We start from the raw sequence: 14,413 nt of genomic DNA on the forward strand, positions 1-14,413 counted from the left end.
CAATAGGCCTGAAGTGCCTGAATATAGTAAATAATTCTGAATAATAAACTTGAATACAATATCTCATATATTTTTTTGTTAAGTAAATAAGATCTCGATGACTCAAGCACAAACAATTAGAAATTACCGTATTCATGGAAAATTTTAAATTCAGATTTTTGTGCGAGACTAGCAACCTTTTCACTTTCACCGTACCTGAATTTCATTCCTTGATTAAACCATCAGACAGAGCCAACAGTCTTGAAAAGACCGATCCGCCACGTTCAGCTGTTTGGCTTAATGATAGAATGATGCTATTATATGATATGATACTCGTATTGAGATTCAAATAGTGACAGTTTGCTAGCCCATCGCCTATAAGAAGAATCCTAAGTTTATAAGCCTATCCTTTAGTCGCCTTTTACTACATCCATCGGAAAGATATGCAATGGTATTATTCTAAAATGTCGAAAAGTACACGGAAAATTAATAAATTTCGGAAAAACATCAAACAAACTTTCGGAGTAGGACTAGGTACTTAGTATTATGAATGTGGACTGACACATCTACAAATGACTGTATTTCAGAACTAATTTTGGCTCGAAGTTATTACTTAAGCGATGTCGAAAATTATTTTGTCAACTTAAAAATTCAAGGCTGTTTGGCCAAGTAACGGATTACTGAACTGAAATTAACAAAGAGTTTTGGTTACCCCAATTATTTCTTCAAAAATATTAGGTATTTTTACTGCTTAATTAATAAAAATTGAATTGGATATACGATATGACGATTTAATTGGGCTGAATTAATTTTTGTTTTTATTATATTTACATTTAAGCTAGAAGCTTAAGGAGAAATAACGGTTTTAAGATATATCGCATGAAAAGTCAGAAACACTATCTAATAAACCAATCGTATTTTCATAAGTGTAAACATTAAAAGAAGTATTAATTTACTTGTAATAACTGACCAAAATAGCTTAGAGGCTGTAATTATGAACGAAGCCACGGTCAAACGCTATATCTTTCTTTTAAGTAGTTATATATGTTTACTGTGCTTTTAAAAGCTTTTAAAAGATATTAATTACTTATTCACTCTTATTCATACTTCATACTCATTGATTGTTTCAAACCAACTTACTTACTTGATACAACCTCGTAACAGTTGCGAATTTTAATTAATACTCTGGTAAATCAATATGGCGCACTAGATATTAATCCATACTAATATTATAAAGCCGACGAGTTTGTTTGTTTGAACGTGCTTGTCTCAGAAACTACTGGTTCGAATTGAAAAAATCTTTTTGATTTAAAAAATAAGGCTTTAGGCTATATTACATCACGCTGCAACTATAAAGAGCAAAGAAATAATGGAATATGTGAAAAAAACGGGGAAAATCTATCACCCCTGCGGGTTTCAATGATGGCTAAAATAACTATTCCACGCGGACTAAGTCGCGGGCACAGCTAGTAACACATTTAATACGCTAAGAGATACAAAATTGTAGAAAATTTATACGAAAAGGGGTCAATTATGAAATTTGCACTCTATATTTCATCGCAGGTGTAAACAATGGAGAATTCTGGTTTAACGTTTATAAATCGTGGGCCGGTTTATTTTATCAGGTTAAGGGCTTCGTGGTCCAGTTTCATAATAATCACTTTTCTGGGGCGAAGTAATATGCTGAAATGCATAGTTAAAAGCATTACTTTTGCTAACATTAATAAACAGTTTTGATGAATATTTTGGGCTTTATGTAAGATATTTATAAAAGTAGAAGAAATTTTACGAAAAATGTACAAATTAAATCCTACTAAATATTATAAATGCGAAAATTTGTGAGTATGTCAGTATGGATGTTTGTTACTCTTTCACGCAAAAACTACTGAACCGATTACGATGAAATTTGGTATGTAGGTAGCTGAAGACCGAGAATAACATATGTTACTGTTTGCCCCGGAGTTCCCGCGGGCTTAATAGGGTTTCCATGCGGACGAAGTCGCGGGCGGCCTCTAGTAACATATAATTACAAAAGAAATAAGGAACTGTTTTTTTTTTAATGTGAACCAACTTGTTCTCTGCTTGGCAGTCCTGAGGTATAAATTCTTTGTGGTTCAATTTTATATAACGAATCGCTCCCAGAAACAATTAACTATTGGATATATTTTGTTTATAGTTTGGTAAACATTAATAGCTGTTATGTTGAGAGAGCATAATGACCCCGATTCTGTAATGCTGCTAAATGATTCAGTGTTTTTGGGTCAATAAAATACGGTCAGTTTATGTCTTGTTCGGCTACTACAAAATATAGGTACATTATACAAAAACCATAGACACTTGTCAAAATGTTTTCTCGGTAAGATTTTTAGATTTGTATTTGTGTTTCAATTATTTGTAATAATTTTCTTACTCACTTGTTGATCTTATATTAATTCAGGTGAAAATAAAATGTGTTGATAAAACAATAAGAAAGTTAAAAAACTCAAAACCATGAGCTTATAAACGTAGATTTTATTCCGTTAGCGTGAAAATTAACAATAGACGACCGCATTTTCTTTTAAAATAATTTAACTTATTTTTTTAGTGGCCAGTAAGCATAACAATTCTATACAAACTTTTATGAATATAGAACTTACCAATAGTCCCTGGGAACCAGGCGCACAGGGGATTCCTCTGAAGGTCTGAGCTGCTGTTGCCCACCCTGATCTCCAGGTCTTGCAGCGGTTGGTGGCCTGGACAAAAACATAACGATTATGACGACTAGTGAAAACCGAATTTTTTATTATTTCTTTGTTATCATCTTGGTCCCGTTTATATTTATTAGATTGAAAAAGTGCAAAAACAGCATTTTTTATTGATTCCACATGGTGAATTTTATTTGTTTAAGGAAATTATATTTATAACAGATTTGGATATTCTAATTGAGTTGGTTTCCATTGAAGATATAGAAAAAGAATATTTTTTTCTTTCTCATATAAAGACTGATTAGTTGATCATTCTGTATAAAACAGATATTATGGCCTTTTTAAAAAATCGCCGAAGTAACATACCTATCTATTATCTGAATTTTGATAATGAATTCAGTTTCAATTAATTATCAAAATGGCGATGCAAATGGCATCGTTCTGGGGACTAAATACATAGTTGGAAGCCATTTGACACGACATCAGCTTTTATTAGCAAGATAGATCAATAGTTATTTATTACCTACACTTCTGTGTAATTCCGGTCATTGTACTCAAAATTGAACTCCACCTAACTACTACCTCAAGAAATTAGTTGCAATATCACAAATAACAATAACAAAAATTTTGTAACCTCAGTAAAACTAAAAATAACGATACAATTGTCAAACTCAATTCTAACTTGTTAGCACAAAAGTAGGTACTGACGCCCACACACATTTAGCGACACCACTTGTATTTCTCCGTGACAAGTCTTGGCTAGTTGCCTCACGACGTCTATCCACCTGTGACCACCGATACCACTATGTTAAAATAGATTTTAACTATATATCCATCCACCCATTTAATCACGTCTATATCCCTTGCGGGGTAGACAGAGATAGCAATCTTGAAAGGCTGACAGGCCACGGTTTAAGGCAAAGGGTAAGTCTTTTAATTAATCAATATCAACGATTCTCGTATTAAATCAGGCTTCAGCCGTTTGGTCTAATGATAGAATTGAGATTCAACTAGTGACATAATGAACTTGGGATTCTTCTTTTAGGCGATGGGCTAAAACCTGTCACTATTACAGCTGAACGTGACCTTACGATCTTTTGAAGACGGTTGGCTTTGTCCAACCCGCAAGGCATATAGACGTGATAGGATGTATGTATGTAAACTCACCACAGCATCCCCTAGTGGTGACCCTGACCACCTTCACCGCGTAGTGCCTCAGCAGATCCACCTGCCACCAGGGCGAGGCTTCCCTCTGGGTCTCGCTGCATCTCTTCCCATCATGTTCCGTGGTCTTCTCCCCGTCATTCCCGTTGCTAGCACTGCCCCCGCGCACCGTCGTGGATTGGTTCGCTGGCTTTCTGAAGGCGACGTTGGTGCCTGCACAAAAAAACATGAATAGAATAGAATATTTATTTGCTTTTGACTACGGTTTACAAAAGGTGTAAAAACAAAACATATTTCCTCCTGGTCAGCCATGAATTATAGCATGCAAATTATTATAAGATTATATGTACATAAGTCACTTAAGTCAATTAATTAATTCTTAATAAAATGATGAAAATATAATGTCGATTTGTTACATACAATAAATAAAAAAAAATACTTCTCCACTACTACTTACATGTTTGATTTGGATTCTGTAAATTATTTGGGGAAAGTAAATAAATGTCCGTTTGGCATTCTCGTGCTTAAGATAACCAGTGACTCTAAGTTGAGAACACTGAATATGAACACTGAGCAAATGAGACCGACCGTTGCTAGCACAGAGAAAATAGCCCCGTTGCGTTGGCTAAATGCTAAAGATAATGGAACATTACGGATATGCTTTGACATTTGACAGCCTCTGTGGCGCAGCGGTAGTACGCTTGTCTGCGACCCCGGAGGTCCCGGGTTCGAATCTCGGCCAGGGCATGATGAGAAAAGAACCTTTTCTGATTGGCCTGGGTCTTGGATGTTTATCTATATAAGTATTTAGTATAAAATATAGCATCGTTGAGTTAGTATCTCGTAACACAAGTCTCGAACTTACTTCGAGGCTAACTCAATCTGCGTCATTTGTTCCGTATATATTTATTAATTTATGCTAGGAGGAGAAATGAAATAAAAAAATCTTACCACAAAACGGTGGCTCGGCAGTCCATTCGCCTCTGATGGTGCATTCCCTCTGATGGGCACCGAAGAGCTCGTACCCATCATCGCATTCGTAGGTGGCCATGGTACCCGGGACAATGTCGTCCCCCGGGAGAGACACCCTGGCGTTGGGAGGCACGGCTGGGTGGCCGCAGCGACGCTCCACTGAAACAAAAATATTATTTGATTTTAATTATTCAAAAGTTCCCGGTGTGCCGTGTGGTTCCCGGCACCAATAAAAAAAAAGAACAGGACCACTCCATCTCGTTCCCATGGATGTTGTAAAAGGCGACTAAGGGATAGGCTTATAAACTTGGGATTCTTTTTCAGGCGATGGGTTAGCAACCTGTCACCTCAATTCTGTCATTAAGCTAAATAGCTGAAGGTGGCCATTCAGTCTTTTCAAGACTGTTGGCTCTGTCTACCCCGCAATGGATATAGACGTGACCATATGTATGTATGTACTCGTATGTATGCAAAAAACGATTTTAAACAAGTTCATTTAAGACGTAGGCATGCCTTTTGACAAATAAAGATTCTTAATTATTCTGATTTCAATGGCCAATTGGATGTCTATTTAATTCGACACTATACTAAATTACACATAAAACAGTTCCTACAAATAAACGCTCCCCATACAGAAGTCTTGCAAATAACTCTCACTTGAAATGAAAACAGGAAAATAAAATAAAACGTACCTATGTGCTAGATTAGATAAGTCGGTTCATCAGTTCAGGATAACCCTACAAATGCTTCACGCATATCTGCGCGTGTAGATCTCACCGGAGCCTGACCAGTGGACTCGAAGGGCCAGCCGGCTCGCTGGGTTAGTAATCAATGAGGTGCCAATCACCTCGGCTAAATAAACCTTGCTATGTTTATATTATACGCTTTTATAGAATCGTAATTTCGGATTTAATATAAAATATAGACAAGTTAGATTTAGTTATATATGTAAAAAAAATCAGCGCACAGTCTTGTGTCGAAAGGTTAGGTAGGTTTCTTATGCGGTCATGGGGTGCAATAATAGAGGATTTCTCGAAATTTCTATAAACTTGGGATTCTTCTTTTAGACGATAGGCTAGCAACCTGTCACTATTTGAATCTCAAAACTATCATTGAGCCAATCAACTGAATGCGGCCCACCAGTCGTTTCGAAACTGTTGGCTCTATATACCCCGCAAGGGATTAAGACGTGATTATATGTAAGCATGTACAGCTGGAACGCAAATAAACTGCATCCTATGTTTTACGCGGAAGTTTTCAGGTGAGAGACAACAATATTGAAATTTGTGCAAGCCTATGTAATTACGAAGGAATAGAAAGAACCAACTAATAAATTATACTCAACCTACCTACTATCATTCCGCTTTGTAATTTTCGTTTCAATATCTTTAAGTCCAATACTGAATTTTCGAATTAATTTGAAACGATACGGACCAAAGACTAAACCGCAATAGATAACACCAGTTCACTCGTCTGTATAAAAACCAAGCCTACGAAGGTTTTTGCCTTTAGTGACGTCAAAAATACACTTTACCCTATAATATATAGAGTGAAAATTTGAAAGTTCATAAATTCAATTTTTTAGAGTTCAGTACAGATGTCAAATGAAAATGTTTCGAAAAGAACACATAATAATTACACATGAAGATAAAGTTCTTCTCTAAATTCTCTTTGATTTTACTCTATAGAAGTGGTAACTATAAAACACTCTCTGCTTAAAATGCACACGAGTTATCTATTCCGATCTATGTCTGTGAACACTAATGAAAGTGGAGTGATCGGGTCAATGATAACGAGATATATAGATAGCGTAGAGTGATCCATTGGCAACACAATAGGATATATTACAGGCCAGATGTATGCTAATTGGAACTGGGATGGCTTATCGATTGTTTCACCATCTCGCTTCGTAGCCCTTTCAGCATGACTGCTGGTGTTTTTGTAATTATATTGCATTAAGTAGATACAGTGCTAGTTCTATCTTTTTGTTTGAGACTTTCATGTATATAATTTTAATTTTTTAAAAAGGTGTCGTCAGAAGACCAGCGTTATGGTTCCACCGCAACATTATGCTGAGAGGAATCCTTTTTGATATTCACAAATACGTCCAAATTGTAAAATCCTGTTACTTAGTATAGTTAAGTTTGTGATATCGAATAAAATATTTTGTTTTCTTTCTTCCTTTCTTTCAAAATGAATTTAAACGACTATGAATACGTTAACATAAAGAAATATAAAAGACATGTAACGTGTTTCCGGCACTTCAGAATAGGACCTCTCCATCTCTTTCTAATGGATTTCGTAAAAGGTTAATATGGGATTTTTTTATAAAATGGCATATTCACCTAGTGCAGCATTTCCCATGATTCAAAATGGGTTAGGTTCTCCTCCAAGGTGGCGGAGGTCAGAAGGAAGCCGCTTCTAATTCTAATAATTCTAATAATAAGTATGCTTCTAAATCCAGGAGGTGAGGCCTGGTGTCTTGTGTGACAGGCTGTTTCAGCCTATTTCAAGCACCAGTCTTCACGAAATATCTAGCTTAAGATTGATGCTATGTACTAATGTTACTTCTATGTGTATTTTGTGAAGAAATAAATAAATTTTTACTTTTTTTTTACTTTACTTCATGTAAAATCCTGACTCTGGGTGAGTCAGGTTTTTACATACAGAATCATGCTAACAAGGCGTACCACGTGAACCATTCCAGAGAAGTGTTTGTTTATCAACATAACCTGACCGGCGATCGAACCCGAGACATTGCAGTCAGTGACGAGCATATTCTACTGAGACCATCAAGACTGAGACCGACAATAATATTCAAAGTAACTCACAATAAATTTAATTGTGTGTCAAATGTCCAACACGTCTTCATAGAAATTTTAGCAACGCATATATACTAGATAGATGACAAAGAGAATTAGGTACGCGGCCATTTTCGTATTATTAGCGCAAAAGACCTAGTATTTGACGGATTGAAGGAAAGTAATTCCTGGGTAGTGGAAAGATATAATCTCAACCTATTTACCTGTCCAAGATGATGTATGTTTTTATGTAAGTAGGTATATATCGTCATCAAATTATATAAAACTTTCGCTTTATCGAGTGACGAAGGGACGAGGAAGTTAAAAAACTACTTACGTGTATATCTCTTTGGAATTAAAAGGGACAACTAACAGAATAAGAATACTCTTATTTAGATATTTTAAAGAATAATATTCAGACATTTTCTTTTACTCGGACTAAATGAAGTTTAAAATTCATACTATCACGTCGTTTCCTTACGGGGTAGTCAGAGCCAACAGTTTCGCAAAGAATGAAATGTCGCGTTCCACTTATGGCTTAAATTGAGATTCAAATAATGACAGGTCGGCCCAGCGCTTAAAAGAAAATCCCAATTATTAATAGTCTAATCGCCTTTAACGACATCCATGAAAAAGATTAAGTGCGGAGACCCACATGGCCGAATTATGTTCATCCACACTAATAATAAAAAGAATAGATTTGTATGTTTGTAATGAGTAAACTCAAACTGATTTTCACGAAATTAGGCACAGATATAGAAAAGATATTCGGGAGTAGATAAAATAGGCAAATTTTATCTGTAATTGCAAAAGCTAATTAGTTATAAATAGATTAAGTAAGTATTATTACAAAACAAATTCAAAAAGAAACGCGGAAGCCGTTGTCGATTCTTTCACTAACGATACGCATCTCACGCGCAAATAATAGCACGAGTTGGACGTGTGCAGTAAGTAATGTACAGTCGGCTGCTGACAACCTATATGGTTTTGGTTTGTGTAGCGGTCGTTCAGCCTCCATGGACAGACAGACTTGACTTGACATTTTATGTGAACAAAACTGACTGACATATTAATGAAAAAAGGACAATCGATTTGACTAAAACGACGACCAGACAAGACGCCTTGAACATCAGAAAATCTGGTGTTTTATTCTAACTGATTGACTGACCCACTTTGTTTGAATGGTGGTTAAATTGAATGGTGATCATGTTTGTTTGCAAGCTGAGTGTACCGTCAGCGGAGTATGAATCTCTGTGCTGTATGTTTTTGTGGACAAATAGTAGGGACTACATATAAAAATGTGTAAAATAATGTTATGAAATATCACTATTGCCACTCCCCTGCACGATTTCATAGTGTCTTGCCGTTGTTATTACTTTATTTTCCATATTTACATTCGTATATTACTATGCTGTCGAAAACTAGATTCGTTGAAATTTACAACAACTTGTATTAGTGCACACACCCGCTCTAGTCTGGCAAACGCCGTAAAGTGACAGAACAACCCGTGCTGCCGCTCCACTTGCTTACTTCACACCACAATGACTGTCATTTATTAATGTAATACATTACAATTACGTCTATGTACCTTGCGGGGCAGACAGGATCAAAAGTCTTGATAGTGTCAACGTTTAGCTATTTAGTTTAATGGTAGAATTGAGATTCAAATAGGTAGTGAAGGTGGGTGGTGTGAGGTTGCTAGCCCATCGTCTAAAAGAAGAATCCAAATTTTTTTAAGCCCTATCCCTTACTCGTCTTTTATGACATCTATGGAAAGGATATGGAGTGATCCTATTCATTTTTTTTTACTGATGCCGGGAACCACACTGCAGTTCAGCTTTATTTCATCTGTAAATAATTAGTAACCAAATAATTAGTTAAGTCTTGAGACTAAGGGATAGTGAATTGATCAGTATGAATGCACGTCTGACAATGATAAAGTTTTAACAATTTCGAATGCGGATAGCGGATTGATACATATGTGACAGTAATTAACCCTGAGCGCCCACGATAGCGGACATTATAAAAAAATGTGTTAAGCAACTTGAATGGACATGTTTAGACGGACGTTGTTATAGTGAGAAACTTCCCACGGTATTGGGACCTGATGTAGCAAATAAACTTTATAAATATATGCACATTTAGAAACTTATGATGACTCTTAGCAAGAGGTACTAGTAACCACATACAAATCATTGTTTTCTGTCTACCCTACCTTCCTCTACGTCTACGGTCTTCGTTTACAATACAATCCTAAACCGTGCCATGTGGTGTCCGGCACCAATGTAAAAAAGAATAGCACCACCACATCTCTTTCCCATGGATGTCGTAAAAAGCGACTAACGGATAAGCTTTTAAACTTGGGATTCTTTTTTTGGCGATGGGCTAGCAACCTGTCACTATTTGAATCTCAATTCTATAATTAAGACTGACAGTTAAACGTGGCCTGTCAGTCTCCCAAGACTGCTGGCTCTGTCTACCCCGCAAGAGATAAAGATGTGATTATATGAATGAATAATTCTAAATTTCTGTTGTTGACGTCAATATGTGATACATTGTATTCTATGTTGATAAACAAAAATATCTGAAAACAGACTTAACTATAAACATATTAAATTCCTTTTTTGTTTCCAAGATCTAAAATCAATAAAAAATATGATCTGACCCGGGGATAGAACCTGTTGTCTCAGAGGCAAGCGGATTATTACTTCGCCACTTGAAATGGCTTGACAAAACTAAAACTATACAGATTTCATAAGTTCCTGTAATTCTAGGTCACGGTTGCTTTAAAAGTCTTAGGTTTCTATTTCTAGTCACGTGAATTTATTTAGTGAAGGTAGTCGTTCATTATATCTTCGTTAGAGCCCAGGGTTCGCTTATTATAATGATTAATAGTTAACACATAAGCGCACGTAACTAAAGAGATTCTTCGAGGCGTAATGAGGGAAGTTATCGACTGGATGTATAAAATAAAAAGAACATAGAAAGGTCACAGGCAATATTTAACTTAGTATGTATAAATAAATCGCGAATGGTAAGAGTAATCATTTGTTCTTAAGGGGCTTGAATGTACCACATTCAAGTTCCTTAAGAACATAGTAAATTTTCAATGCTATTTACAATGACAAAATATTTATGTGCCGTGTGGTTCCCGGCACCATTACAAAAAAGAATAGGACCACTCCATCTCTTTCCCACGGATGTCGTAAAAGGCGACTAAGGGATAGGCTTATAAACTTGGGATTCCTCTTTTAGGCGATGGGCTAGCAACCTGTCACTATTTGAATCTCAATTCTAACTTAAAGCCAAATAGCTGAACGTGGCGTATCAGTCTTTAAAAGACTGTTGGCTCTGTCTACCCCGCAAGGGATATAGACGTGATTATATGTATGTACCTATGTAAATATTTATTTGCATAAATGTTTGTAACGAAATAAAATAACTTTGTGACCGATGTTCAAGGGTGTTTGAACCATGGCCCAAAAAAATAAATTATATACAAAATATAAGATTCAACATTATTTAGTTGTTTTCTTACAAAAACGTTTTTAATTTGATCTCTGACCTTTCCTTTTGAGATTATTCTGTGATTTCGTTGTTTTGTGGCTGGAAGCGATCAAATAGAAAGGGCTTTGAGCTAGATCTACCGACAAAGACGGAACAAGGCGGGGAAAGCTTGCTACCTCTATATGTATATATATAGAAAATGGATACCTTGATCAAACCGGTGGCGTTCTGGCAAAAGGTCAAATCAAGAGTACCCGAAACGGACGTGCTTGCATAAAGATATTTATGAATGTGAATTGGTATTAGGTATCCTCGGATCGTGGCAAGTGGAACCATGTAGCCTCTGCCTGCCCCTACTTGAAAGATTTATGTATGTATCATATGTAACTATGTTAAAAACGGAGTTAAGAATTGAAAATGCGAATGCTCTCAAATTAATTGCTTGAATTATGCTTTTGCAGCTAAAGCCTAATGCAACATCGTTATACATAATTTTGAAAAATTTTTGTATAACATATATTACATTTTCTTTTATCATATTTCATTTTCATCTAATAGAAAAGATGTAAAAATCTAATATGCCATCACTATAAGAAACTATTCGGCTCAATTTTTTTTCTTTTATATGGTAAAAGAGCGAGGCAAAGACTACATCTTGGCCACGGATCTTACATACTTTTTCGCTTCATCAACTTTTAGTTTAGCATATACTTTATCTGACCTGACTGCGTTAAAACAGCCATGTCTTGCTTGAAGCCTGCAGACTATTTGGGGAACAAATGTATGGCCATGCCGCCTCCGCCGGGTCTGGGTTGAATAGGAGTAGACCAAAGAAATCCTGGCTTGGCGCCGCGAAAGATATAATGATATCTTTGAACTGAAGACGCGGTAGACCGGATGAAGTGGAAAGAGAGAAGTAGGAAAGCGAATCCCAGGCGCCGAAGCTTAATGGTAGAGGGTGCAACTGGGAACACGCCAGGCTGAGAGAAAAAAAAAACTTTATCTGACCTTTCGTCAAAACGTTCCCAGTGAATATAAAAAATAAATATAATTTATGGCTATTACGCAGACAACTTCTAATTTAAACTTTCTTATGCGATCTATACTCGTAATGCAAGAGCAAATAGCTTCTAATAGGGAATCATTAGAAGATAACTTCGTTGCACGTGGACCTCGCAGAGTCTATATTTATTATATGCTAATAGAAGCAAAGTCAATCTTCGTAACTTTAACGTTCACACTTTCCACTATATTGCAGCGATAGTTTGTGCCGTGTGATTCCCGGCAACAATATAAAAAAGAATAGGACCACTCCATCTCTGTTCCATGGATGTCGTAAAAGGATACTAAAGGATAGGCTTAAAACTTGGAATTTTCCCTTATAGCAATGGGATATCAACCTGTCACTAATTGAATCTCAATTCAATCATCAATCTTTACAGCTCAACGTGGCCTATCAGTCTTTTAAGACTGCTAGCTTTGTCTACCCCACAAGGGATATAGATGTGATTATACGTATGAATGTAAAAAGCTTTTAAAAAGAGTGATGAGTGTGGATGATGCGAAATAAGAAAGCAGGAATCGCGACAAATGGAAAGATGTTGTCTCTAACTAACACTCCAGGAATTAGTTAAGATTACCTAGTTATCGCGATCTCCTTTTAATTTACGAGTATATGTTAAAAAAACTCTTCAGATTTCAAGGTTTCAGTCTGTTATAATGTATATTTTAATTAAAATAGTATGTCCTACCCTCCTGCGTTACAAACAGAACAGAATACAAATAAACCTGCGACTGTACACTTTAGATATTATATTTCTGAGTAATTTAGTTTATTAGTTGAGATCCTTGGTGAGGATCCTTGAAGCGCTTGGCATTGCGAATAAGGGTGATGTTTCACTTGGTGAAGCTACGCTGCAAATAATGCGTTAGATATAAACATCATATTGTGTCACAAGTTACAGCCAATACCTTGTTTTAGGGAACATGGAAGATCCCGTGGCTTAAATACAGGCTGGTGACTTTGAATTTATTATAATACTTAAAATTTTAGAAGTTGCCTAAAGTTCTAGACTATTCAAACCTACCTCATTATTGGTGTAAGTGTTGCATGCTAAAGAGTTTTTGAATATTCTCAAATATTAAAATATACAAACAAACGTGACTTTTCAGTCTTCTCAAGACTGTTGTCTCTGTCTACCCTGCAAGGGTTTTGAACGTGATTATATGTATATATGTATGTTATTCAAATTACCTTGAATAATCAACTCGGCAATTATTCGCGTAGTGTAAAATAAAAAAAATATATAAAGATCATGAAATTAACTCATAGGTCTAAATAGCTTACGGGTTTCCTCAAAATATACCGTCTCTTTTGCATTATGTCTTGTAGAGCAGCTGCACTTTGGATAGCTGAACTTTTTGCAAAAATAACTTGAAAGAATTCCGCAACTGGCAGGTTGGAGAACTTTTTCCATCATCCCAAAGCTGCACATAAACACGCATTTACTCGCCGTTATCAGCGATAGTTCCTAGAAGTGTAGACCTCATAAAGCAAAATCTAATATCTCTAACTTAAACAATAAATTCGGTCCAGAGTTCTCTCCGGGAAACTTTCCAGTTATTCAGTGGAGTGGCACCTTTATGCTCAGTTAACTAGATTGCACTCGGAAGTTATGAACTTTGCATGAGAAGCCTTGCCATCGTATCTTCCTGCGATAAATCAATACGATGCACTTTGTTTTAAATTAGTTTGCGCTCTTCCCGCGAACTTTCGCCGGCTGCCGCCGCCCACTACCTGTGCCCTGTTCCTTACACGAGGCGGGAAGGTCACGGCGAAGTTTAATGCTTGAAATGAGGATATTTATTTCCTCATTTTTGTTCGGTTATGGGTTTTCTACGCTGAGTTTTCCTGATTGTTGCTGTTCGCTTCAATCTCGGGAGTCTGCTACAGGAAATGCCTTGCCGTGTTGTTAAATGAAATGTTATATATTTTTTATAAGATATATAGCTCCTGACTACACGTGCGAAGTAAAATGATGAGATGGTTAGAAAGTATGGCCAGACTAGACATGATCCGCAATAAACACAAAATAGTTTTATATACATATAGATAAATATGAAGTACCTATTTGTTGCAAAATTACCAAAAACTTCTTTATGTTACGTGCGTATGCGCATTTGTGTTACGTAGTTGTAACAGTTACATATATCGGATAATTCAGTATGGCGGCGGCGTCCTGACTCGCGTCTTCATTCTGGGTCACCCACTGTATGGTGCGCGTGCGCATGCAAATTGCCTGGTTT

General features: G+C 36.3%; 1 protein-coding gene across 1 annotated transcript in view; it reads right to left on the minus strand.

Annotated features, from left to right (window-relative positions):
- The window catches only part of LOC106134065 (CUB and sushi domain-containing protein 2), a 74,042-nt gene that overhangs the window by 22,453 nt on the left and 37,176 nt on the right, over nucleotides 1-14,413 (minus strand). The window contains exons 2-4 of the mRNA XM_060953749.1: nucleotides 4,779-4,958; nucleotides 3,831-4,040; nucleotides 2,616-2,711 (exon numbers count right to left, since the gene is read on the minus strand). Coding sequence (XP_060809732.1) covers nucleotides 2,616-2,711; nucleotides 3,831-4,040; nucleotides 4,779-4,958 — 486 coding nt within the window. The remainder of the gene's footprint in view (nucleotides 1-2,615; nucleotides 2,712-3,830; nucleotides 4,041-4,778; nucleotides 4,959-14,413) is intronic.

Source organism: Amyelois transitella, chromosome Z (genome assembly GCF_032362555.1).
Source record: "Amyelois transitella isolate CPQ chromosome Z, ilAmyTran1.1, whole genome shotgun sequence".
Taxonomy (NCBI): Eukaryota; Metazoa; Arthropoda; class Insecta; order Lepidoptera; family Pyralidae; genus Amyelois; species Amyelois transitella.